Here is a 26,627-nt window from a genome sequence, read left to right as displayed (position 1 = left end):
TTTTACAAAGGATTCATGTTCTGAACCAGTTAAGTTTTTTACTTCATAATCACATGCTGTTTCGTAATAAGCCAGTGACAAGGACACTTTATTTTTGTGATGAATAGAATATAACAGTAAGGGAAGCTTCAGTTAGTATGACTTCTAGTAAGGACTTATGATATTGGGACATATAGCATAAGATACAGATATATACAAGATATATAGATATAAGAATACAGATATTAATAAGTCTATAATATCCCTAGACTTATTAATAAGCAGTATTAATTAGTATTAATTAACAGTATTTTGTGTTCAGGGAGAAAGAATGTATCTAATCTAGTACAAGTAGTCTGATTTGTTTATGGTTGTATCCCTAGAACCTAATGGTGCCGTTGTGTAATTGTAGGTGCTCAAGAAATTTCTTGGTAGTTGAAGAATTGTTCTTAAGTAGATGTTAAGTTCTCTCTTATTTAATTCAGGGATCTTGTTTGCTGACATCTAACATTGTATAAATGATCTTTCTGGAATCTTTTCTCTATATAGTCATTGTCCCTTGAAAAATAAATGCCAAGTTTATCTGTTACTACTTCTTAATAAATATTTATTTCTGTAATTCAGGGGGTTTTAAACTATTCCTGAGTCACTTTGGAAAACAAAACATAAATTAATTGAATATAATTTCGGTTTACTTACTGTGTGTTGTCAGACATTATTTTAGGTAACTGTTAAAGTAAGAATCAAGGATTTTGGAGGGAGATAAAGGTAACAGTCCTTTTGAAATGTTTCATTGTAACTTTTCCGATGTTTGTTATACTGTATGGGTGAGGAAATAACTTTAGAAGTATAACAGTTTTTAAAAGTTTAATGAGTAATGGATTAAAAATGACATCTTGAGGGTGTTGTGGTTTTTTTTTAAATTAAAGAAAGCAGGGTATCATTTTCTTGTTTTTCCAAATGTAAAATGTGAAAAAATCTTGTTTTCTTTCCTTCATAGGATGTTTTATATACTGTATGCAACCCAGTTGGAAAAGTACAACGTATTGTTATATTCAAGAGAAATGGGATACAAGCAATGGTTGAATATCCTTTACATAGAAATTTTTTTTATTGATGTAGAAGATTGCTGTGTAATATGGTCTTATTTTTTCCTGCTTAATCATATCTTGACAAGTGGTATTTATTCTCTGCTCTTCACCAAAAACCTACTTGTTTTAGATTTAAAAAATGAAACTGCTGTACCCACAGATAAGAATAACTTGCTACCTAAAAACATTCCCATACTTCATCTCATAGTGTTCTTTGTCTTTTTAATAGGGGAAAAAATAACATTTTTTGATAATGTGTTCATTTGTACCTTTTAATTTTATTTTTTAAAATTTTTTGTTGTGGGGTGCCTGAGTGGCTCAGTGGGTTAAGCTTCTGCCTTCGGCTCAGGTTCCTGGGATCAAGCCCCACATCGTGCTCTCTGCTCAGCGGGGAGCCTGCTTCCCCCTCTCTCTGCCTGCCTCTCTGCCTACTTGTGATCTCTCTTTCTCTCTATCAAATAAATAAATAAACCCTTTAAAAAAGTAAATTTTTTGTGTTCAGTTAGCCAGCATATAGTACATCATTAGTTTTTGTTGTACTGTCCAGTGATTCATTAGTTGTGTATACACCCAGTGCTCATTTGTACCTTTTAAAAATGTATCCCAAATGGACTTTTCTGACTCTCTCCTTAAAATAGGTAGTTTGGAAGTGCCAAAACTTTAGAGAGTCAGTAATATAAAGCTCTTCTTACCTTTTTTTGTTGAATTTTTCAAATGGGTCTTAGTTTATATAAGAACTTTTTGTTGTTGTTGTTGTTGTTGTTGTTGAGTAAAAAGAGCAAGTTGCAAATATATAGGCAATACATACAAAGTATGTATTGTATAATCCTATGTAAAAAAATAACTATCCCCCCCACCTATGTGTACATGTGTATGCATAGAGAAAGGTGAGGGTATACAGCAAACTCTTAATGGTATTGGCCTCAAGCAAGGTGTTTTTGCCCCCTGCTTTTTTTTAACCATTTTGGTGGTTTTATTTTTTTTTTTTTAAAGATTTTATTTATTTATTTGACAGAGAGAGATCACAGTAGACAGAGAGGCAGGCAGAGAGAGAGGGAAGCAGGCTCCCTGCTGAGCAGAGAGCCCGATGCGGGCGGGACTCGATCCCGGGACCCTGAGATCATGACCTGAGTCAAGGCAGCGGCTTAACCCACTGAGCCACCCAGGTGCCCCTGATTTTTTTTTCTTAACTATAGGCCGAAGTAATTTTTTAAAACCAATAAAATGAAGATAGTTAAATGATTATAAAACTCTGCCTTCTCAGAATATATAAAAATCAAATATTTGCTGTATGTAGTTTTTTTTTTGGTAATGTTTTTCCTTCTTTAAGAGTAAAATATTTCCTGTTTCAAGATAACAGACTATCATCATTTGCCAGGGAATTGGATCATGCTCCATTTCCCGTCTTCTTTTCAGTTTATAAAGTTCTTTTGATGATTTAGAAGGATTAATGTAGATAGTTTGGTTTACTATGTTTTCTTTGGTGCCCTGGATCTTAAAAATAAATTGTCCTAAAATTCATCTAGAAATTTTATTGGTAAAACATTTCTGGAAGTGAGAGTTATAGTTGATTATTTTTCGGTCCTTTTCTTAGGCAGTGAATAATGATTAAATATTGGACACTTTAAACCAAATTTCCTTAATAGAGCTTATGTTTGAATCAGTCCTTTGTGCCCAGAAAGCTAAAGCAGCACTCAATGGAGCAGATATTTATGCTGGATGTTGCACACTAAAAATCGAATATGCAAGGGTAAATATATTTTCAACACTTTGCCAAAGAAATATTTATGCTTTGGATATGCAGTTTGAGCTTATTTTCTTTTTGATCTTAACAGCCAACTCGTCTAAATGTTATTAGGAATGACAATGACAGTTGGGACTACACTAAACCATATTTGGGAAGGCGAGGTAAGTATTTTATGCATTTTAGAATGTACTTACATCTGCTGACAGATTTTTACATGCAGTTAGATTCCTTTTTCCTGAGGTGAGCTAGTGCATTTAAATGAAAATCTTGTTGGTGAATGCTTTTGTTGCGAAAGGCCATGTAATGCTGGAAAATAACCTTGAAATTAGTGCCCCCTACTGGTATGTGCTGAGTTATTTATATTTAGTTCAACAAGGAGCCCATACATACAGGCACGCCCGCAGTTCAAGGACTTGCATTTCTCCAAGCAGCTCTCTCTCTTTGGAGGAGAGGAAACTGATTCAGAATATTCCTTACAAACTGCAAACTTGCACACTGCTTCTCTATGGAAAGGACTTTTCCCCCAAGCTGGACGAGGCATTAAGAAGGATAGAGGACTCCAACAGGCTGACTCTACACTTCATCATGCACAACATCGGCATCAGCAAAAAGCCCTCTGAAAAACTCAGACTTGCAATTCACCTTGACTGCATACTGCATGCACCATCACCCCAAGTTTTTAAAGGAGGACACTTAACAGTACTTCAGACTTGCATGGGATGAACACCATGATAGACTGTGCCCATTTATTCAAGTTGTATGTGTATACTGGTCTGATTTCCCTTAAGGTTCCAGTTGTAGAATTTAAGACTTTTCACTAACGGGTACTAGACTTTATTTACAATGTTGTAAATCTTAATGCCCATTAATGTAACTGTTTTCAGCTCAGATTCAAATTGTTAATTGGCAGGTAACCAGGGCCAGTTTATCTATAGGTCTTGAGAATTGCTAATGCTCAACCAATCCACACAGATATTAAAGATAAAAGGTTTAGAAAGGTGCACATTTGCTGCACTCCGATTTACTCCTTTGGGTTTTTTTCCCTTAACTGTGGACATTGAGCACATTAACATACTGATGAAAAGTTGCATTTTATGTAAAAGATGGTTTCTGTGTGGTTTGATTTTTTTTTTTTTTGTAAAGTGGCTGTTTATAAGTTGTCACTTTTTGTAACAATTTAAGGTTATCATTCATGTTAACTTGTGTAACTAGAAATTTTGACATTTCAAATGTAGGTGAAAGTAACATGTCTGTTCAAGGTAGACTATATTTAAACTTGATAAATCTTAAAATAAGAGCATTTCACTTGAAATGCATTTCCACCTATAACTTATAAATTTCATGAGCATAGGTTTGACTGGTAAAATTGTTCAACTAACTATGTGGCAATTCTGGAATATACAAGTTAAAATGTGGATCTTGTAAAAACAAGGGGGCTGCAGTATTGGCTACACCTCAACTACAATATCAGTGTTTGAACCACATGTTGAAAAAACTCACCAAGATGAGCATATCTATAAAAGTCCATAAAGTAGGAAAAACTTTTATGGCACCCAGAATATCTTGGGCAGTAGGGACTCCATAGTGCATGTATACTTAGCAAAAGAAAACATCACAAAAGACAATATGATCCTTTGCATGTTGTAATATTTAGAACTTTGGATGATTGGCCCCTTTAATTCTCAATTCTTAGGAAACCATCTTGCCTTATGCATGGGGTTGCAGACAGGTTTGTATTGTGATGCAGCTTTGGCTGGACCCCACATTTTTCCCTACTTACAAATCTGCTTGGCATAGGCTTGGTACAGTTGAGCACAGTATTGGAAAACAAAACCTTAGTACTCAAACAACAGAACAAGTGGTTGATGAGAAATCTCTCACTTCTGTGAAATTACAGTCTGTTATTGAATATATATATATTTTTAACTCAAAACAGTTTTGGTTACATTTCTCTTAATGTCTTTTAAAACATTTGTAGATGTGCTTCTTACTGTAATAGTGTTTACATCTTTTTTTTTTTTTAAGACGGTCTAAAGTTTACACAGAGCCAGCTTAGATTAGTTTTTCATACAAGGAATTATAATCAGAAAAGGTTAGAAACGTATGAGGTAGATATTTAAATAGTGAAATATAAAGAAGTAAAACAAGTTCAGTTAGTTTTCAAGGGGAAAATATTCTTGCTTTCTAAGTCTAGCAGTTTCTGTTCTTGTTTTTGTAGTGACTTTATCTTCCACTCAAGTTGATACTGAATTGTAAGTTTTTCTACCAAAAGGAACTCTGTAATAAATACGACCTCATTTTTAAAAGTCCTTTTCAGCCCAAATTACACTTAGTAGAAAAAGTTCTTAGTCTGGACTCCAGAGAATCATTCCAGAAATGTTAAACAAAACTTGTGTATATGTGCATTTTTGGGGGAGAAGGTATATAGCTTCCATCAGATTTCAGATGAATTTATGTAAAGTCACAAACCACTGTTTATATAGACTGATGTAATCAGCATTTGACTCTTTCACACACTTTTTGTTTCATGTGACCTTATATTAGGTAGCGAATGCTTCAGATAATGAGAATGTTTGGCTGAAAGATACCTTGGGAGACCATCCACTCTAACTCCTTCATTTTATGAATGAAGTGTCAGTTTCTGTGATTATACAGCAAATTAGTGTTTAAATTGGAATCTTCTGATTTCTAGTCTAGTGCTCTTTCCTTTATATAGCACACTATTAACTGTATCAGTAAAACAGACATGAAGACATTATGGTGTTTTTGGTTTAAGATTCCTTAGTTAGATAAGGAATTGCATATAGTGTTTGGTGGCATGCTTAAGTAGAGGAATATTAACAGAAGGGATTAGCAGACTGGATTAATTCAGGAGGAGTGGGACTTAAATGATGATGCTAGAATCCATGTAATGGAAAGAAGGAACTGTGAATGACTAGAGAAGAAATGACTTTGGGGAAATGGAGGGAGGATCTCAATAACTTGGAAGCATTTGAGAGGGTTTTTGGAGAGAGACTAAGTCTGTGAGTCCCAAACGGGATAGAAAATGGGTAGAGGACCAATTTATATACAATACAAAAATTATCTCATTATTTAGGACCAACTGAAAATGTATAGGAAGGTAATGAAGGTAATAAGTACATTGTTATTGGTATTGGGTAAACAGAGGGCTAGATGGTTCCAATTGATAGGGATGGTATAAAGAGCATTTATACAGTGAATAAAAGGTGAATTAGATGACCTCTTAGGTCCCTTTTAATGCTGTGCTAACTTGGAATAGGTACTTAAAATGGTACTTCTCTGGGCTGAAGTGAAAATTATTTCTCATCTCCCATAAATCTCATTTGTTTAGGTGACTAAGGATTTATAGAAAGCCTCTCTGTGAATTTTCAAAGATTAGAATGACCAGATTCATAAGATATACTTTAAAAAAAATCTTATTTGGTATTATAATTTGATCAGCAAACTTTATAAAAGTATTGTACAGTAATTTCTAAAATTTATCAACCAACATAGGAAGTGCTATTTTAGAAACTTACAAGTAATTTTTTTTTTTTTTTGGATCTTTCAAATTAACTTTAGGAAAATTGGCATGCCTTTCCTGAAAACATAGCTAGCATAAAAATTATTTTTTAGTAGTATTGTAGTACTCTCATCCAATAATGTAGCCCCCTTGGTTAGCTTTATCTTGGCATATTTAAACTTTGGGGGGGTGCTCATAGTCCCGCCTGGTGTTAAGGTCTATAGACAATGACCAATCCGTGATATAAAATGGGCCAGTGATGTGCACATTTCCAGCTCTCAAGTCAGTAGGTGTTTGTAAATATGTGTATATACATACAAAATACTCTGTGTTTACTGATTGTGAAACCATGTAATACAGGTTGTTGTTGGCTTATGCTGAACTTCTTGAAAGAAGCCCACTTTGAAAATGTGTTGCTGTTGAAGCTAATAGTATGATTCAGGTACTGTCTTTCAAAAGTACTGCACTTAAAGCTTGTTTTAAAGACATGTATTGGTAAAAACTTCTGTACAGTGTCAAACTCTAGCATTGTGTATGTTCACTTCCTGAAAAGTATCCATTCTTTCCTTAAATTTGAAAGTGTGATTGTATTTGGCATTTGCCAAAAAGATATTTTCAAGCTAAGTGGAATTTGTTAGATAGAATTACTTCCTTAAACTCTTGGTGTTTGTATTTAAATTGGATATGAATGGATGTTTAAAGTTAACCAGGAATCCTATTTCTCTCATGAATTGTAATGGATGTTTTGAATGGGTGTTTCCCATGTGAGTACTCTGTTAAGTACTTGGGTCAAAATTGTTAAAACCATGTTTCTACTTTTGTGTCAGATAGAGGAAAGGGTCGCCAGAGACAAGCCATTTTGGGAGAACACCCTTCTTCGTTTAGACATGATGGCTATGGTAAGTTTGTCAAGGCAGAAGGAAGGTAGTATAGACAAACTATTAGAATTTTTGCATTTCTGATGAAGAATGGCACATTTCTTGTCTCTATTTTTCCTGTCACCTGACTTGGTTTATAGGGGATCAGTCCCTTATAATGTACTCCCAAAGAGTTGTCCAGAATCCTTTGTTTTCTTAGGATATTGATTTATCATCTAATCCTTGAGATAAATGAGAGCTGTTGGTTGGGGGTTGAAAGATTTTTTACCATTTTGGTTTGGTTTGGTTTTGATTAGTAATGGGTACTGGTCTGTTAGAGGACCAAAAGGAAATATTATTGCTCAGTAAGTATATTTTCTTCCATTCTAGCAATTAGGAACAAAGAGGAACTTTGAGTAATAAAGGCAGAAAGAATGGGGCATTTGTCAAAAAGAAACACATTTCTGGTTAGAGCCTAATTCTTTAGTTCTACAGTTGGTATTTTGGCTTTGGCTAAATTTGTTTGTACTTAATTCCTCTTTTAAAACTTCTCAGTTTTAATGTTAGCTATGTTGGTAAGGTTAAATAATATTCTTGCCCAGGAAAAAGTTAGGCATCAGACTATTGTTCTTGTAGGTAGGGGTAGATGTTGAGAATTGTTATTGATAAGACTTGTAACTGGTTATAAGTTCTGTGTTTTTAGATCTTCTTTAGTTTTTAGTAGTTGTTTTTGACCCCACCTATTCTGTGGTTTAAGGCTGAAGTACAATGCTATTAGAAGCTGTAGAAGATAGAAATTGCTATATTGTACTCTTGGGATTTATCTTCTAAAATCTCCCGGTGTTGCTTATTGTCCATAATGTTTTCAGATTGCCTATGTTTGATGACTGTTCTTAGCCATGAATTTTAGCTTATTCCTTAGTGTCTTTTTTTGAACTCTGGGGTTTATTACCTGTGTGTTTGTGTGTGTGTGTGTGCTCGCATATGTGTGTGTTTGTTAAGGTTGCTATGGTAGTCTGTCTGGAAGAAGTGATTGAAACAATCTCTTTGTTGTCAAAATAGTAAGTGTGGTATATAATGAAAATCTTCCTCCAGTGGTTTCAATGAGTTCCTTGATCATTTTTCTTAGCTGTTTCTTTAACACCATAAATATTAAATCTGGTCATGTAGATAGTTTTGCTTCTGTACTAAAGAAACACTTATTAGGAGCTGACTGTGCTTTCCATAGTGGGAGGTTACAAAGAATTGCTTATCACAAGTTTGTAGTGTAGTTGTGGAGTATATGTGTCATGGCAGTCGGCGGAAGGCTAAAAATTGTTAAAATATTTTGCCAAGGGGTCTAGAAAAGTCTGTGAAAGAATAAATGAAGGACAAAGAACCCTACTGTGATATTGCTGACACAGACTATTTTCTCATTCTGGGTTTTCAGGTTTGCCTTCATAAAATACATCTTACTGAAAATTGGTATAAATAAAAGTATATTATATGCATGTGTAGAAGAACCATATTTTTAAAAAGCCTATTGTGAAATCTTTGTCAGTTTCATACCCTAATTGTGTGTGTGTGTGTGTGTGTGTGTGTGTATAAATTTTAAAATGTAAGCTTACTAAAGAGAGGTGCAAAATTCTTTGCATTGGCAGTTAAATAGGGTCCTACTGAGGAGGACTGGTTGTGGGGTTGTGTAGGGACAGCCGTTCTGAGCTATATACATTGAAATGTTAACTCTCCGAGGATAACTTGTTTTACTTTCCTAGGGGAGTAAGCAGAGCAGAGTATAGGAAGAGTGAGAGATGAATACAGAGAGGTAGAGAAAGAGAAGTAAGGTGAGGAAATTGGTGGAAAAGCAAGATGGGAGTAGGTGCTAGTGATATATTGAGCCTGTTTAAAAACTGCAGATCATATTTGTATCCCTTCAGATCAGCAGTTCAGCAAAATAGGTGTTCTTGCATTTCGGTGTCATATCATAGGTGGCTTTTCCTTTATTTATTTATTTTTTTTTAACGATTTTATTTATTTATTTGACAGAGATCACAGGCAGGCGGAGAGGCAGGCAGAGAGCAGGGAAGCAGGCTCCCCGCTGAGCAGAGAGCCCCATGCGGGGCTCGATCCCAGAACCCTGAGATCCCAGGACCCCGAGATCATGACCCGAGCCGAAGGCAGAGGCCTAACCCATTGAGCCACCCAGGCGCCCCTGGCTTTTCCTTTATGATGGAATATGAGAATGAGGGAACAGAAAAGTTTTAATGACTTAATTAGATTAGATTTACTCATTGGTTGATTATAGTAGTATAAATCTGTGCTCTCAGCATTCTTTAAATCTTTTACTTTGGGAAGCACTATCCTATGAGGTGAACTGGTAGATGCCCTCATACTTGAAAAGTATTATTTTTACCACTTTTATACAGATTTGTTTTCTGTGGGTCTAAGAAAATTTTGTATATTAATTGCTAGCATCTTTGGATATGGCTCCTGGACCAGAGATTTTAAAATATAAGGATGAGAAATGCCTTTCAGATGATAATGCATTTATGTAGCATTTTCCACATAATCGAATTTTTTAAATACCTGAAGTATTAGCTTTTTAAGCATCAAAACATTTTGTATGAATTTTTTATGTATAGAAACATTTAGAAAGATTTCTACTTTTTCTTCTTAAACAATATAGGCAACAATTTAAATAGTATAGATAACATAATTTAATCCCGAGGGCTGAGGTCATAATTACAAACATCAGTTACACTCTCTAGCACTGAATTCATTTGTTACCTGTGGTAGTGGATCTCAACGTTTTTGGACATTGACCAACTTAAGCAGAGTGGAAGTTTCCATTGCCCATCCACGACACATCTTTCTACTTTCTATGAAAAAGAAAATTTAGTGATAATAGTGAAGTGTATTTTTTTTTTCTTAAGATTTTATTTATTTGACAGAGAGAGATCACAACACTGAGCAGAGAGCCCGACGAGGGGCTTAATCCCAGGACCCTGGGATCATGACTTGAGCTGAAGGCAGAGGCTTTAACCCACTGAGTCACCCAGGCGCCCCAGTAGTGAAGTGTCTTTAAAACGGTGGTAGCAAAGGGATGGTGTAGCATGGATATGTACTTCTGCAGTAGGGATAAGAGTGATTGATATTTGACCCCAACGTATGTATAAAGTTTAAATTAGAGTTCAAAACGTGTTGCTACTAACAACTCACCATGAGCTAGAGCTATTGTTTTGATAAACTACTAATCATCAGCAAGAAGGGCAGTTGAAGGTTTAAGGCAACACTGATGATGCATTAATGAAGTGTTTCTTCCTCCATGAAATCGTAGGAACTCACACCGTGTGTATGCTCACTGGTTGTATTGCTGTGTTGTTATGAAGGACAGCTATATTAAGAATACTAAGTACTGCACTGGAGTCCACATAAGCTCTAATAGCATGCTATGAATACCAAAATGTAGTTCTTGGTAACTTAGTGGATAACAGGTGTCCCTTAGTTTTACATAAAAATGAGTGTCAGTAGCATTACATATTCTTCTTGAGAATTGAAGAAAAGACTTGGGTCTTTGGATTGGTTTCTTGAACACCAAGAGGACCTTTCCATGTTACAAGAGTATCTTCTGTAATCACTAACTCAGGAGTATCTAACGTGTGGGTTTATATTTCTGAGCTATGCATCCATTTTAGTTGCTGCTTTTAAGTCGAAGTATAGACGACATACAACTGTGATATTAGTTGAGTGTACAACAGAGAGATTGATGGTTTTGTTCTGTGTGCGGTGCTCACCATGATAATACGGTACCATACAGCGTTCCTACAGTATTACTGACCATCTTCCCTCTGCAGTACTTTTCATCCCGGAGGCTCATTTTATTGTACTGAGAGTTGATACTTGATCCTCTTTTCCTGTTTCACCCCCTCTTTTCTCTCCTCTGGCAAACACCAGTTTATGAGTTGGTGTCTCAGTTGCTTCTCATTTTTTAGGACTCTCTCTTCTTGATGTTGTGAATGTGCCCTATGCCTGCTTTTAGTATCAGTTTCTCCAGACTCCCCCATTCGTGTCTGTTCCATTGACTTTTTAGCTTTATTTTTCTTGTTACTTCCAATCTGTTACAGATGGGAAAACTGGATAAATCAAAGTTGTTTAGAACTACTCTAAAATTAGAAAGTTAGTTCTTAATAAGGATTCTCAGTATGAGACATAGATTTGTGTGTGTTTTGTGACTACAGTTTCAGCTGTTCAGGCATTATTCTGGGTTCTTGATGTTGTTTCAGATAATGCAGGGTGCTGAATAAATGATACCTTTGAGTTGATAAGATATTAATGAAATTAGGGGTTTTGTTTCCTAAATTAGAATTAGGGTAATAAAATACTGGAAAGCATGTTAAAGTAAAATATATTCAAGGAGATAGCTTTTCAGTGAAACTAAAGAGGTGTTCTTTTTTAAAATGTCTGTATAGAGATAGTTTCTGAGATTTCACTGTATATTTTATTGTATTATCCTCCAAAAGATGTTGGCAGAAGGCTTTTTGTTTTTGTTTTTTTTAATTTGAGATATAATTTATACACAGTGGCCCAAAGTTTTATACTGATTCTCCCCATCCCTGCTATCTGTGGCTTGATCTTACATACTTTTTTGTTAAACAGTATTTTTAAAAATATAAACTTTAAGCCCGATGTATATGCAGAGGTGTGCAGGTCAGTGTATCTTGGATCTGGTACACAGAAACAGATTTTATTAATCCTCACAGGTTATATTTGGATATTAATACATTTGAGTTTTCCTTGGACATACATCAAACTAGCTAATACTAAGAGTTTACTTTTAGTGGTGAAGTGTATCTGCTAAGTTGTGTTTTGTTTTATTTATCATTTTTATAGGATCCCATGGTCCATTGTTGCCTTTACCAAGTCGTTACAGAATGGGCTCTCGAGATACGCCTGAGCTTGTTGCATATCCGTTACCACAGGCTTCTTCCTCTTACATGCATGGAGGAAACCCCTCTGGGTCAGTTGTAATGGTTAGTGGATTACATCAGCTAAAAATGAATTGTTCAAGAGTGTTCAACCTATTCTGCTTATACGGAAATATTGAAAAGGTAAGTTTCATTTTATATTAATTTCCTTTACTAGGATACCTAGTCGGAAAGTTTGAAAAGACAGCAAATCTATATGTCTTCTCGTATTAGGAACATAAAAGTTCTTTCAGTAGTAACCCACATAAGCTAAAACTTTATAATGTAGGAACTTCAGAAATTGTTTTTTGTTGGTAAGTGATCAGTGTAGGTTATTGGTACTAAAATACTTTAAAAAATAGCTAATGTAAATGGAAGTCCAAAACAATAGTTTAGTCAGTTACTAGCCTGTATTTTTTTTTTTATCATTGCCAAGTGTTTCTAACACTTAACATTTGAACTATAGAATTTGAAAGAGCAAATGGAGCTTGGCCACAAGTCCTGAATTTTAGGAGAGTTCTAGATTTAAATACTTGCCTCCCAAATGCTAGAGTTCTAGTATCTTCTGAGGAACAATGTGTTTTTAGCTATATCAGTATTTGAAACTGACCCCCTTTGAAAGACTGTATCCAAAACTATATCTGGAGGCTTATACTCAAAAAGCAGCAAAACATTTAAATTTTACATATTTTAAAGATCTTTAAAGCTATGACCTTATTTTTATTAGACAACCATTTCCCGAGATCTATGATGTTTTGTTCATTGATATCTCGTAAATATTTAAAATAGTTCCTATCATAAAGTAGATAAACTATTTTCTAGAATCATGGAAAATTTAACTGGGGAAGTGATTGGTCATCTTAAGTTACCACTTCTTTGATACACTTGCCAGTGAGTTTCAGTACTGAGATAATGTTATTTTTCTCTATTGTTTAAAGTGATTTTAGTGTTCTTTTCACAATAATAAAAAGGTACAAGCATGTGAGTCATAAATGTGTGGGAGCAGGAGCATGGCTTGAAAAGTTGGTCTGTGAGTTCTTGGTTCATTAATTCCAAAATAAAGGCTCCTTGAACTGAGAAAGCAACTCAGAAACTCTCTGAAAGAAGAATTTCCTCAACATAACCATTTGACCACATTTAGAAAAGAAAAAGAAAATCCCACATTTGGTCTAGGGATAACATATGGGGTATTTCTTCTTACATAACTTGCCAGGAATACATGAACAGATTTAGCAACATTGGGAGAAGTAGTTCAGATTTTTTCACAGAGACATTTATCTTAGACACCTAGGTGTTAGTTAAGGTTTAGAGACTGCACGTTTGTTAACTAAATGGGCTTTAATATGTATTTTAATCTTACCACGTAATGTTACTTTTCTGTTCGTGCTTTTTGCATTTGTAGACAATCAGAATCAGTTTAATCAACATCTTTAGGATATCTTTGTCTTTTCTGTTATGAACTAGTTGTCTCTAGATTTAGAAACCTAAATCACTTTAATAAACTTGAACAATTACAGTCTCACATGTCAAAAATTTTTTTGTATTTTAAACAATTATGATACATGAAACTTAAGCTATGGTAATCCTTTAAAAGACCCGTATAGGGGCGCCTGGGTGGCTCAGTGGGTTAAAGCCTCTGCCTTTGGCTTGGGTCATGATCCCAGAGTCCTGGGATCAATCCCCATTTTGGGCTCTGATTTCAAGTAAAACTGAAAAGTCGTGCTACCACCAAGTTTTGTTCAAGTGCAGGTATGGTATAAAAACATTGGGAGAGCCCATTAAAATTGGTAGTTGCAAGGGTGGATATAAATGCTATGTGGCATGTGTTATGTAAATACATTTGTAGTTTTCTTTTAAGGCTAACAAATAAGTATGTTCAAGGTGTTCTGAATGTTAGTGGTACAGAATAGCTATTTAAGGCATTTCTAAAAAGTAGGTACTAGCTGAATTATCATACTTTACCCATTTAACCCTTATTATGGTCGTGTTATCTACTAAAATTAGAATGGTATAAGAGGATAAGTATGGCCTCGGCCCAAGATGTCATGAAATATTGTGAAGTATGCCTGTTTTTGAAACTGCCCCTACCTTGTACAAGCCTTCCTGCTGGCAGTGCTGTCTCAAGGCCATCATGCATTATTTCTTATAGCATCCTGTTTTTTGCTTTAACAGCATTCTGAGTAGTTGGGAATTATTACTTACTTTAAAATTTTTGACCTACCTACCAGAATATAAGTTTCAAGAAGACCGTGTCTTTTATGTTCACCATTAATCCCTAGCACCCAGCACAATGTTTATCAAAACATTTTAGGCACCCAGTAAATACTTGTTGAATGAATAAATATTGATGAGCCCTACCAGATACTATCATTATCTCTGTTTTATAGGGAAGCCTGTGGCTCAGAGAAGAAAGTTGCCCCAAATCACACAATAAATAGCAGAGCCAGGGTAAACCTGTGCTCTTCTTCATTGTGCTACACAATGGAATTATAGTCTTCCTTTTTAACTTTGTTGAATTACAAGGGTCTAATAGCACAGTGGAGTAAAGTAAGATTCCAGGTGATCTTCTGTATATTCTCTCTAAGAAATTCTGTTACTGTAGAAGGGAAATAAATAGTCACCTTTTTGGGATTTTTGTATTTACAGGTAAAATTTATGAAGACCATTCCTGGTACAGCACTGGTAGAAATGGGTGATGAGTATGCTGTAGAAAGAGCTGTCACACATCTTAACAATGTCAAATTATTTGGGAAAAGACTTAATGTTTGGTAATTATCTTAAGTGGTAAATTTAAAAAGTATTAAAAATCATTTTTATTAGATATTTCAGTTTCAGAATATTTTAATGTAATTGAGAGCACATTTGAAACTAGCACCTATAATGTTACCATTTTAGACAAAATATGTTAGGGTCATATAATTCAGGTTTTGCCCACCTATACCTAGTTTTTAATGTTATGATAAAACAGCATGTTAAAAATGGGCAAGTTTTAGGGACGCCTGGGTGGCTCAGTTGGTTAAGCAGCTGCCTTCGGCTCAGGTCATGATCCCAGCGTCCTGGGATCGAGTCCCACATCTGGCTCCCTTGCTCAGCAGGGAGCCTGCTTCTCCCTCTGCCTCTGCCTGCCATTCTGTCTGCCTGTGCTCGCTCTCCGCCCCCCCCCCCCCGATAAATAAATAAAATCTTTAAAAAAAAAAAAATGGGCAAGTTTTATGTAAAGTTTCCCAGTTTGAGAATATACCTAAACTATAAGAGTGATGGATCATAACTTAAACATTCAAGTAAATGTTTAAAATATTAAATAAATCATATTTAAATATCTACTTTTGTCTTATTTGTCAGAATTGATGCAGGCTTAGATATTAATATTTTGACACTGCCTACTTGTTGCTTTTTGTCTAACAAGGTATGTTCTGTACCTTTTTCCTTCCCAATCCTTAGTGTGTCTAAACAACATTCAGTTGTTCCCAGTCAAATATTTGAGCTGGAGGATGGTACAAGTAGCTACAAAGATTTTGCAATGAGCAAAAATAATCGCTTTACAAGTGCTGGTCAAGCATCTAAGAATATAATCCAACCACCGTCATGTGTGTTGCATTATTATAATGTCCCATTGTGTGTCACAGAGGAGACTTTCACAAAGGTAAAGAAATCCTATTTCTTATTTTAAAATTTATAATATTTTAGCCTCATTTTAAAGTCTTGCTTTATTCATCATCTGCATTTGATGTTATCAGTATTCTTTTATTTATTTCGGTCTTTATAATTACCTCTTTGACCATTGGACTTTTCTGGTCCCCAATCTGCATTAGTCTTTTTAGTCTTTTGTTGGTTTGTGGCTCTTTTTTTGTTTTGTTTTGTTTGTTTTAATTTTATTTATTGACACAGAGAGAGGGAATACAAGCAGGTGGAGTGGGAGAGGGAAAAGCAGGCTTCCCACCAAGCAGGGAGCCTGATGGCAGGACTCGATCCCAAGACCCCAGGATCAAGGCAGATGCTTAACGACTGAGCCACTCAGGCGCCCTGTGGCTTGGTCTTTTTGAGAGCTGGAATTAGAATGAGATACCTGACTTCTCCATTCAGAAAGCTCTTTTATGGGGCGCCTGGGTGGTGCAGTGGGTTAAAGTCTCTGCCTTCCGCTCGGGTCATGGTCCCAGGGTCCTGGGATAGAGCCCCAAATCGGGCTCTCTGCTCTGCGGGGAGCCTGCTTCCTGCCCGCCTCTCTCTGCCTGCTTGTGATCTCTGTCTGTCAAATAAATAAAAATAAAATCTTAAAAAAAAAAAAAACAAAACATCTCTTTTATTATGCCCTTAAATCTTGCCCATAACAGGGGGCATCTGGGTGACTCAGTTGTTTAAGTGTCGGCCTTCAGCTCAGGTCATGATCCCAGGGTCATTTTTTCAAGTCCTGCATCAGGCTCCCTGCTCAGAGAGCCTGCTTCTCCCTCTTCCTTTGCCCCTCCTCTCCCCCAACTCATGTTCATGCTCTCTGTCTTATGAAAACAAATAAAATCTTTAAGAAACAAAATCTTGCCCATAGCAAAATTTTATGTATCCCTTCTTTTTTGCCAAACTGTAGGAAATGCTTCAGAAAAGAACTGATTTTACTGGAACTCCACTCCCTACCTTAGATACTAGATAAATTCTGAGAATACATATTTTAGTTATAAATCTATAAATCTGTGGTTTTATTGTATAGCATGAAGTTATTTACTTAGTTTATTGAACATCCCTTTTTAAAGTTGATTTTCTCATAGAACTTAATAATCTAAAACATGTTTGATTTCATTTATTCATGCCAGACTTAAATGCTGCCATAGGATCACTTTTTCTTTTTTCTAGAGAGAGAGTGAGAACATGAGTACATGTGTGTGCACACAGGGGTGAGGCAGAGGGGCATAGCGAGAGGCAGAATTTTTTTAAAGATTTATTTACTCACTTGAGTGAGTAAATAAAAGTAAAAAGATTTATTTACTCACTTGAGTGTGCACACCTCAGTGGGGGACGGGAGGGGCAGGAGGAGACAGAGAATCTTAAGCAGACCCCACTGAGCATGCAGCCTGAGGCGGGGCTAGATCCCACAACCCTGAGATCTTGATCTGAGCAGAAATCATGAGTCGGATGCCTTTTTTTTTTTTTAATTAATTTACTTTTATTAATAGTGTATTTTTGTTTTAGGGGTATTGGTTTGTGATTGATTCATCAGTCTTACACAGTTCACAGCACTCACCATAGCACATACCCTCCCCAGTGTCCCTCACCCAGCCACCCCATCACTCTCACCCCCTCTCCACTCCAGCAACCCTCAGTTTGGTTCCTGAGATTAAAAGTCTCCTATGGTTTGTCTCCCTCTGGTTTTGTCTTATTTCATTTTTCCCTATCTTCCCCTAAGGCCCTCTGCCTTGTTTCTCAAATTCCATATCTCAGTGAGGTTATATGATAATTGTGTTTCTCTGATTGACTTATTTTGCTTTGCATAATACCTTCTAGCTCCATCCATCTCATAGCAAATGGCAAGATTCCAGTTATTTGATGGCTGAGTAATATTCCATTGTATATATGTACCACATCTTCTTTATCCATTCATCTCTTGATGGACAGATAGGCTCTTTGCATAGTTTGGCTATTGTGGACATTGCTGCTATAAACATTCGGGTACCCATGCCCCTTCGGATCACTACATTTGTATCTTTGGGGTAAATACCCAGTAGGGCAGTTGCTGGGTCATAGGGTAGCTCTATTTTCAACTTTTTGAGGAACCTCCATACTGTTTTCCAGAGTGGCTGCACCAGCTTGCATTCCCATCAACAGTGTAGGAGGGGTTCCCCTTTCTCCACATCCTCACCAACATTTGTCGTTTCCTGACTGGTTAATTTTAGCCATTTTGACCAGTGTGAGGTGTGGTTTTTTTGATTTATATTTCCTTGATGCTGAGTGATGTTGAGCACTTTTCATGTGTCTCTTGGCCATTTGGACAAAGAGAGAATGTTAAGCAGGCTTCCAGTGCTCACAACCCTGAGATCATGACCTGAGCTAAAATAACGAGTCAAACACTTAACCATCTGAGCTACCCAGGTGCCCCCATAAAGTTTGCTTTCTAAAAGAAAAAAAGGCAGGAATATTATTTTGGCCATATTTTTAATGGAGTTTCACATTTCTTTGACAGTTATGTAATGACCATGAAGTTCTTACATTCATCAAATATAAAGTGTTTGATGCAAAACGTAAGTGCACATTCCTCTTTTTAAGGTTTCTGGTTAAGCTGATGACAAGCAAATAACTGGACTTGTGTTTGTTTTGTTTTAGCTTCTGCCAAAACGCTTTCTGGGTTGTTAGAATGGGAGTGTAAAACTGATGCCGTAGAAGCCCTTACAGCACTTAATCACTACCAGATAAGAGTTCCAAGTAAGTAAAATTGTTCCATAATTATTCAGTAGGCGTTACTTTAGAAACATCGATAGTAGTTTTAAAATAACATTTACGGGGTTGGGGGGTTTTTTTGTTTGTTTGTTTTTTAAATATAGAGAAGTATGAAGAAAAAAGGCATATAAATCCCACAACCCACACAATCCTTACATTAGTTAACCTTTTACTACGTAACAGATTACCAAATTTAGCAGCTTTGAACAGCAAACTGAGGGTCAGTATTCTGTGTGCAGTTGAGCTGGGTGTTTCTGACTTAGGGTTTCTTGAGGTTGCAGCCAGGCTGTTGTCTGGGTATACAGTCATTTCAAGTCATGATTGGGGATTGAGAAATCATTTCCAAATTTATGTGGTTTGCAAGTCCAGTGAAGCTACATGGGCCATTTCGTCATGGTAGCTGGTTTCCTTCAGAGTGAGTGATCCAAGAAGGATGAGAGCAAAAGACTAAAACAGAAGTCACAGTGTCTTTTATGAACTAACATTGGAGGTGACATACTGTCACTTACGCTGTATTCTTATGGTCACACAGACCAACTCTGGTACAGTGAGGGAGGGGGCTCTCCAGCCGTGAATACCAGGAGGATAGGGATCATTGGGGCCATCTTGGTTGTTGGCTCCCACAGTCCTGTTCATCTTTCTAGAAGAAAGTCATACATACATTTATATGGTTAAAAAACTTAAAACAGCACATGAAAGTACAAAATGAAAGTTAAAGCTTTCTACAACTTCTAAACTATTTGTCTTCCTTTCATTCCTCCTCCTCAGTGCATATATATCTACATTTTCAAAAGTTACACAGAATGGTTGCTCTATACATACTCTTCAGTGCCTTGCTGTTTTCACTTAATATGTCTTTGAGCTATTTCTATATCAGCACATGCAAAGCTACTACTTTTTTTTTAAAAAGCACCCCAGAGTAGCTGTTCATAGTAGAGATACACCACAGTTTATTTGATTTACGCATTTCCCCACTGATGAATACAGTTTTTCCAATTGATTTTTTCTACTGCTGTAACATCCTTATCATTGCACATTTTGTGTTTGTAGGGCAATTTCCTAGTACTGCAGAACATAAAGGTTTATATTCTGATAGATGTTGCTCGATTGCCCTTTAAAAAGGTTGCACCAGTTTACATTTCGAACTGTGGTGTGTGAAAATGCCCGTTTCCCAATACTCTTTTTACCAACACTGAGTCTTGTCAGATTTTCAGTCTTTAACAAGTATTTTAGAAGAAAAATGGTATTCCATTGTTTTAATTTGTGTTAAATGAACTTGTCACTGTTTATTCTCTCAAGAATGGTAATGGCCTCTTTTTCTACCACACAAAGTACACTCAAGTATTTAACTTTTGAAGCTTTGTGCTGTGTACTTTTTTTTTTTTTAACTTTTATTTATTTATTTGACAGACAGAGATCACAAGTAGGCAGAGAAGCAGGCAGAGAGAGGAGGAAGCAGGCTTGCCGTGGAGTAGAGATCCTAATGTAAGGCTCAATCCCAGGACCCTGGGACCACAACCTGAGCAGAAGGCATACTTTAACCCACTGAGCCACCCAGGTGCCCCCTGTGTACTTTATTTTGATCCTGGATCTAAATGGTGCTAGGTGATAGATAAATTGGGGTTTATCATACCATTCTATATATTTTTATATGTTTGAAAATTTTAATTAAAGGATAAAACCCAGGAATACCTCCTTTCATTTAACTTTTTGTCACAAAAGTTAATTTTAAGTAGTAAATCAAGCTTAATATGTGTTAGAAGGTTTTTAAAGGCTTTAAAATTATATGCATATTTGAGACATACTCGATGTATTTTAGACTTCTTTCAGACAGGAACGATTATTTATCTTTTTATCCTCTCCAGTGTCATGCAAGTACTTGTTAATTTATGTGCTTTTTCCTTTATAGGGATTAAGAATTTTTTTGAATTTTTTTAATACATTAGGATACCAGGATTGTTTCTTTGCACAGTTAATTGAGGAGGAGTTATCTGCCTGGTCTGAAAAGTTAGAAATGTATAAAATGGAAAAATTTTTGTGGAGTTTTTTTGTTTGTTTGTTTGTTTGTTTTTTGGAGAAGTTTTAGAATTTAATACTAGATCTCCTGGAACTTTTTCACCTTATTAATATCTTCCTGTACATTCCATTCTTACGCCATTTTCCAGGCTGTGTTTGAATGGGCTTTTTTTTTTTTTTTTTTTTTTTTTTTAATTTAAATTGAATTAGCTGGGATGCCTGGGTGGCTCAGTGGGTTAAAGCCTTTGCCTTCAGCTCAGATCAGGATCCCAGGATCCTGGGATCAAGCTCCACATCGGGCTCTCTGCTCAGCAGGGAGCCTGCTTCCTCCTCTCTCTCTGCCTGCCTCTCTGCCGACTTGTGATCTGTCTGTCAAATAAATAAATAAAATCTTAAAAAATAAATAAATAAATTGAATTAGCTGACATATAGAACATCATTAGTTTCAGATATAGAGTTCAGTAATTCATTAGTTGCATATAACACCCAGTGCTCATCACATCATGTGCCCTCCTTAATGCCCATCACTCTATTACCCCATGTCCTGACCTCCCCACCTCTCCTCCAGCATCCCTCAGTTTGTTTCCGAGAATTAAGAATATCTCATTTTTTGTCTCCCTCTCTGATTACTTCCCTTTCAGTTTGAACTGGCTTTTATAGAGGAATTGCCATTCTGATACATTCTGCTGAGTGAGCTTTGCTGATGGACATAAGCCTAATCCGTACTGTTCACCTGTAATGATTAATTCACTAGGAAATACTGAGTGTGTCTATGTGTCAGATAAGGTTTAGAGCAGTAGGCATGTAGCATGTAGCAGTGGATGTAACTTACCTGCTGGTAGAGATGTACAAATGTAATCTTACCCTTACCTTACCTAGAAAGTTTCCTTTTTTACGTTTCTGGTTCTGATTTCATAAAAAGGTGAAATAATTTACTCTGCTAATTCAGGATAATCTTGAAAGGTTGATGAAGTGAACAGTTAACTTTGTTTTTTAATTTTTGCAGATGGTTCCAATCCCTACACATTGAAGCTTTGCTTTTCTACATCATCCCATTTATAAGAAGAGAAGAGCATGTTAGAATTTATGTTCACCTTTATTACAATTTTAAAGCTACACTTCATTAAAAAGAGTTCTAAGATGGTTGATCTAATGTTGCCTTGCTTACTTTCACTTAAGATCCTGTTCCGTAATAAACAAATATTTTGCCTTGAGTAAATTTGTTGTAAAGTTAAATATTGAATTGTTTTCATTTTAAAATAGAATGTCATAATGTAGACTATCTACAGGTTCCTTGTAGATTACACAAATATATGATTTCTAATCTTATTATTTTTCTTCCACAGTGAAAATATATTTGCATTCTTAATGCTGATTATCTGCAAGTATTTTTCCATTGTGTATGAGATTAATGCAGGTGAAAGTATTGCATTTTAATATTACAGAATTCCTATAATATGTTTAGATGTTTAAGTATGTTGCAGTTATTCATATTAAACATAACTTGTATTTATTAAGTATTTTAATCAAGTTTGAGAATAACATTGCACATAATGAATTTTAAGTACTAAAGATTTAGCTGATTTTATATTTCTGAAAGGCTAACAGACATGGATACACTTGTACAGTATGCACTCAAACTTATTTAAATTGATGTAATTTTTTTTTAAGTCATTGTCCATTTGTATTGACATGCCTCTGTTTCTAGTTACAGTTTGGAGATTTTATAAAGTTACAACAATGAGTTAATGTGTTCATCTTCATTTGTTGCATGTGACTTGATCTTGAAAACACATCTGGAATTTGGCATTAAGATTTTAATAGAAGTTATGCTTAACAGTTCCTAACCTGAGATCCATGAATGGGCTGTAGGGAGTCTGTGAACCCCTTAAAATTGTATGTAGAATTTTGGGTACTTGCATTTTTATTTTATACTCTTGAATCCATGAGTAATATATGTATTTTTCTACATGGTGCAAGGTGTAAGGATCTAATTTTATTTTTATTCCGAACAGATAGCTATTTGTTTCAACACCATTTATTAAACATTCTTTCTCCCACTGGATCTGTTTTTTTCCCTTTTTTTGGAAAGTAATATTTAATAAGGAAGCTGTAAACATGGTATTAAGAGACTATAGCACACTTGAGTGCTTTGGTGGCTCAGTTGGTTAAGCATCTGCCTTCAACTCCGGTCGTGATCTCAGGGTCCTGGGATCGAGTACTACCTTGGGCTCCATGCTCAGTGGGGAGTCTGCTTCCCCTCTCCTCGCCTGCCTCTCTCCCCTGCTTGTGCTCTCTCACACTCTCTCTGTCTCGTAAAAATAAATAAAATATTTTTAAAAAGAGAGACTACAGCACACTTGTTATCAAATTCATTTTTTATTAAGATTTATTTATTTATTTGACATAGCACATAAAGCGGACAGAGAAACAGACTCCTCACTGAGCAAGGGAGCCCAATGTAGGACTCGATCCCAGGACCCTGGGATCATGACCTGAGCCAAAGCAGTTGCTTAACCAACTGAGCCACCCAGGTACCCCAAATTCATAGCTTTTTTATAATAAAAATGTGATATAGCCATTTTATATTTATCTTTTAAAAAAAGAATGTTTCATCTACCCAAAATAATTGAAGTTTATATTGGCAATAGCAATTTTTGATCTTGAGACTTTTAAACAAATTTTACAAATAGAGATTCCATTTAGATCTTTTGTAAGTTTTATTTTGAATTTTAACTTTAAAAAGACAGTTTGCCTTAATCCTCTTATAAAGTGAGACTGACAGGGGTCTAAAAAGTTTTAGAGCTATTGAATAGAAAATTAAGATGGAACCTAAACACACATTAACATTTATTTCCCCTTGAATTTTAATATCTGTGGACCAGTGTCCCTTTAACTCTTTAAAGACCTAGAAAAAATTAAATTCAGTCTAGAGGCGTTTTAGACTCTTAATGATGAACACAGTATGTTTTGCCAAGGGTAACTTTGTGTGTGAACTAAGAGTATGGTACTGGGTTGTGTACATACATTCCTCATTCATTCATTGCCAAATAATACCCAAGTTTACCTAAGTCTACAATAAACAAAAATTTTTCCCCCCTTCCCCTATAAATACTTTTCCACATTCATTGCAAAATTAAGATGTCTTCATTTTAAAAGGTAAATTCTGGAAAAAAAAAAAGTAACTTCTGAGTTCATGTAAATAATCATCTCCTTCTCTTCCCCTCTTCTGAAAAGTAATAGTAATAGTTACGGTTATTTTGTATCTAAAATTTTAGGAAACAAAAATTCGATTGTGACAGGGCTTATTTAATTTTGATTTGGTTTAAGTGGTATTAACTTTTTAAAAAAAATTTTTTTAAAGATTTGTTTGTTTTAGAGAGAAAGTGCAGAAGGGAGGGGCAGAGGGCAAGGAAGAGTGAGTCATAAGCAGACCCCCCAGTGAGCACGGAGCTGATGGGGGACTAGATCTCAGACCCCGAAACCATGACCTGAACTGAAATGAGGAGTTGGTAGCTCAACTGATTGTGCTACCCAGGCACCCCTGAGTGATACTGATTTTTAGTTATGGACTCTCTCCTAATACTCTTTCCCCAACAAAATCATGAGTAAATTCTTAAGGTATAAAGTGTGTTTTTTAAGAAAATACTTATTTCAGAGAACATGAGCGGAGGAGGGGCAGAGGGAGAAGCTGACTCCCCACTGAGCAGAGAGTCTGATGTGGGGCTTCATCCCAGAATTGTGGGATCGTGACCTGAGCCAAAGGCAGGCGCTTAACTGACTGAGCCACCCAGGCGCCCCTGAAGTATGTTAAGTTGTACCTTGCTGCTCTGGGCTCTAGTATGTCAGCCCTATACTGTTGCTATCAGTATTGTCTTTGACACTTTACTTGGGCATCACTGTTGTTTATATCCAGTATTATCTGATCCTAGAGTGGAATTGGCTTTGGCAATGTTCTCTTTTCCCTTAGCCTTAACAACAACGTATCCTTCCACTTTTACTAGGAGAACATGAAAGAGCATATTCTATAGCTAGAAAGAAATAATACTAGCTTTGAGTTTGTTTTCTGAGAATTGAAATCCTATTCCATATCTAAATTCCATTAAATAGGGCACCTGGGTGGCTCAGTGGGTTAAAGCCTCTGCCTTCGGCTCAGGTCACGATCCCAGGGTCCTGGGATCGAGGCCCGCATCAGGCTCTCTGCTCAGCTGGGAGCCTGCTTCCTCCTCTCTCTCTGCCTGCTTCTCTGCCTACTTGTGATCTCTGTCTGTTAAATAAATTAAAAAAAAAAATCTTTAAATTCCATTAAATATTTGATAATACGTCTGTATAACTGAGTTAAGGAATATAAGCTGCTTATTAAGGTCCCCACTTCCCTGCTGAGGGTATTACTCCAAATAAAACAAAGCTGCCTTGGAGCTGACATGAGACTGACCAGCATCATAGTGATTTGGTTATCCATACTGTTTTCTAGGACTGAACTGAGAATAAAAATGGCCAAATAGGGTCAGTTTTGTTTCATTTTTTTAAACTCACTATTTGTCGGGGTAGGTTGCTAGGTAACTGCTTTTTAGTAGTTACCAGTGATACTGCATTCTTCTCTAGAGCAAAGCGATTTTGGCCGTAGAGCCTTCTTCCATAATTAAGAATCAAAAGCTCAAGGAGCTTTACTTCACTTAAAAAGTTCTTCAGGGACGCCTGGGTGGCTCAGTTGGTTAAGCAGCTGCCTTCAGCTCATGTCATGATCCCAGTGTCCCGGGACAGGGTCCCACATCCAGCTCCCTGCTCGGCGGGGAGCCTGCTTCTCCCTCTGCCTTTGCCTGCCTCTCTGCCTGTGCTCACTCTCTCTGACAAATAAATAAATAAAATCTAAAAAATTAAAAAAAAAAAAAAAGTTCCTCAGGTGACAGAGGTCCTTGTAAGAAAGATAACTGCAATAAATTTTCCTGTCTCCATATGGCCTTTTGGCTCAAGAGACTTTGTCCATTAAGGGGCCATGTAAAGTAGCAAGCCTTCTTGGGCTCCCAGGGTGGCTCAGTTCATTAAGCATCTCCTTTCAGCTCAGGTCATGATCCTAGGGTTCTGGGACTGAGCCCTGAGTCGAGCTCCCTGCTCAGTGACAAGTCTGCTTCTCCCTCTCCTGCCTCTTTCCCCAATTCATTCCCTCCCTCTCTCTCAAATAAATAAGATCTTTAAAAAGGGTAGCAAGCTTGGGGCACCTGGGTGGCTCAGTCGTTGAGCATCTGCCTTTGACTCAGGTCATGATCCCTGGGTCCTGGAATCGAGCCCCATATGGGGCTCCCTTCTCTTGCCTTCTCCCTCTCCTACTCCTTGTGCTTGTGTTCCCTCTCTTGCTGTGTGTCTCTCTCAAATAAATAAAATCTTTTTAAAAAGTAGCAAGCCTTTTATTCATAGTACCACTTGCTTGCTCATAGAATTAAATCACCCCCCCCCGAAAAAAAGGATTTAGAGGAAACAAATTAAGATTGATAGGTTCTGTCCCTCAGCATGTCTTATTCTTTCTAAATTATTTCTACTATGATGATTTCCAATGTAAACCAAAAAACAGGTGAATGTGCAAACATGATTCCTGTTTAAAGCCAAGAAAACTATTGGGAATTTTAAATCTAATGGATATTTAATTTGTAAATAAAAGCAATGTCATTGCTTTTTTCCTAAAACCTAGCTTGTCTACCAAACAGATTCAAGTGCTAATTCAAAACATATATTTCATTTATTCAGCTAATCATCTTTCTAGCCATCTCAATTTTAACATGCTTTGAACTTGAATATAAGAGACTTTGTTTTACTAGTAGAAATTTCTCAAATAGCCATTTATCTGAGGAAGTGCTTGAAAATCTCTTTGTGTTTTGTTCATTTGTTCCTAAGCTTTTAATCACCCAGTGCTCTCTTCATGACAAGTGGATTCCTTAATCCCCATCACATCACCTGTTTAACCCATTCCCCACCCACCTCACCCTCTGATAAACCCTCAGTTTGTTCTCTCTGCCCTCCCACCACCCTGGCTCATTTGTTTCTTAAATTCCACAT

General features: G+C 36.3%; 1 protein-coding gene across 1 annotated transcript in view; it reads left to right on the top strand.

The window, feature by feature from the left end:
- Positions 1-22,641, top strand: part of HNRNPLL (heterogeneous nuclear ribonucleoprotein L like) — a 38,980-nt gene extending 16,339 nt beyond the window's left edge. Inside the window, exons 4-13 of the mRNA XM_059405479.1 lie at positions 980-1,060; positions 2,719-2,820; positions 2,906-2,978; positions 7,168-7,239; positions 12,067-12,284; positions 14,787-14,908; positions 15,582-15,783; positions 18,307-18,364; positions 18,447-18,545; positions 21,583-22,641. Coding sequence (XP_059261462.1) covers positions 980-1,060; positions 2,719-2,820; positions 2,906-2,978; positions 7,168-7,239; positions 12,067-12,284; positions 14,787-14,908; positions 15,582-15,783; positions 18,307-18,364; positions 18,447-18,545; positions 21,583-21,638 — 1,083 coding nt within the window. The 3' untranslated portion in view covers positions 21,639-22,641. The remainder of the gene's footprint in view (positions 1-979; positions 1,061-2,718; positions 2,821-2,905; positions 2,979-7,167; positions 7,240-12,066; positions 12,285-14,786; positions 14,909-15,581; positions 15,784-18,306; positions 18,365-18,446; positions 18,546-21,582) is intronic.
- The last annotated feature ends 3,986 nt before the right edge of the window (positions 22,642-26,627 follow it).

This window comes from Mustela nigripes, chromosome 7, assembly GCF_022355385.1.
Source record: "Mustela nigripes isolate SB6536 chromosome 7, MUSNIG.SB6536, whole genome shotgun sequence".
Lineage (NCBI taxonomy): Eukaryota > Metazoa > Chordata > Mammalia > Carnivora > Mustelidae > Mustela > Mustela nigripes.
This window is presented reverse-complemented; position numbering and strand designations above follow the sequence as displayed.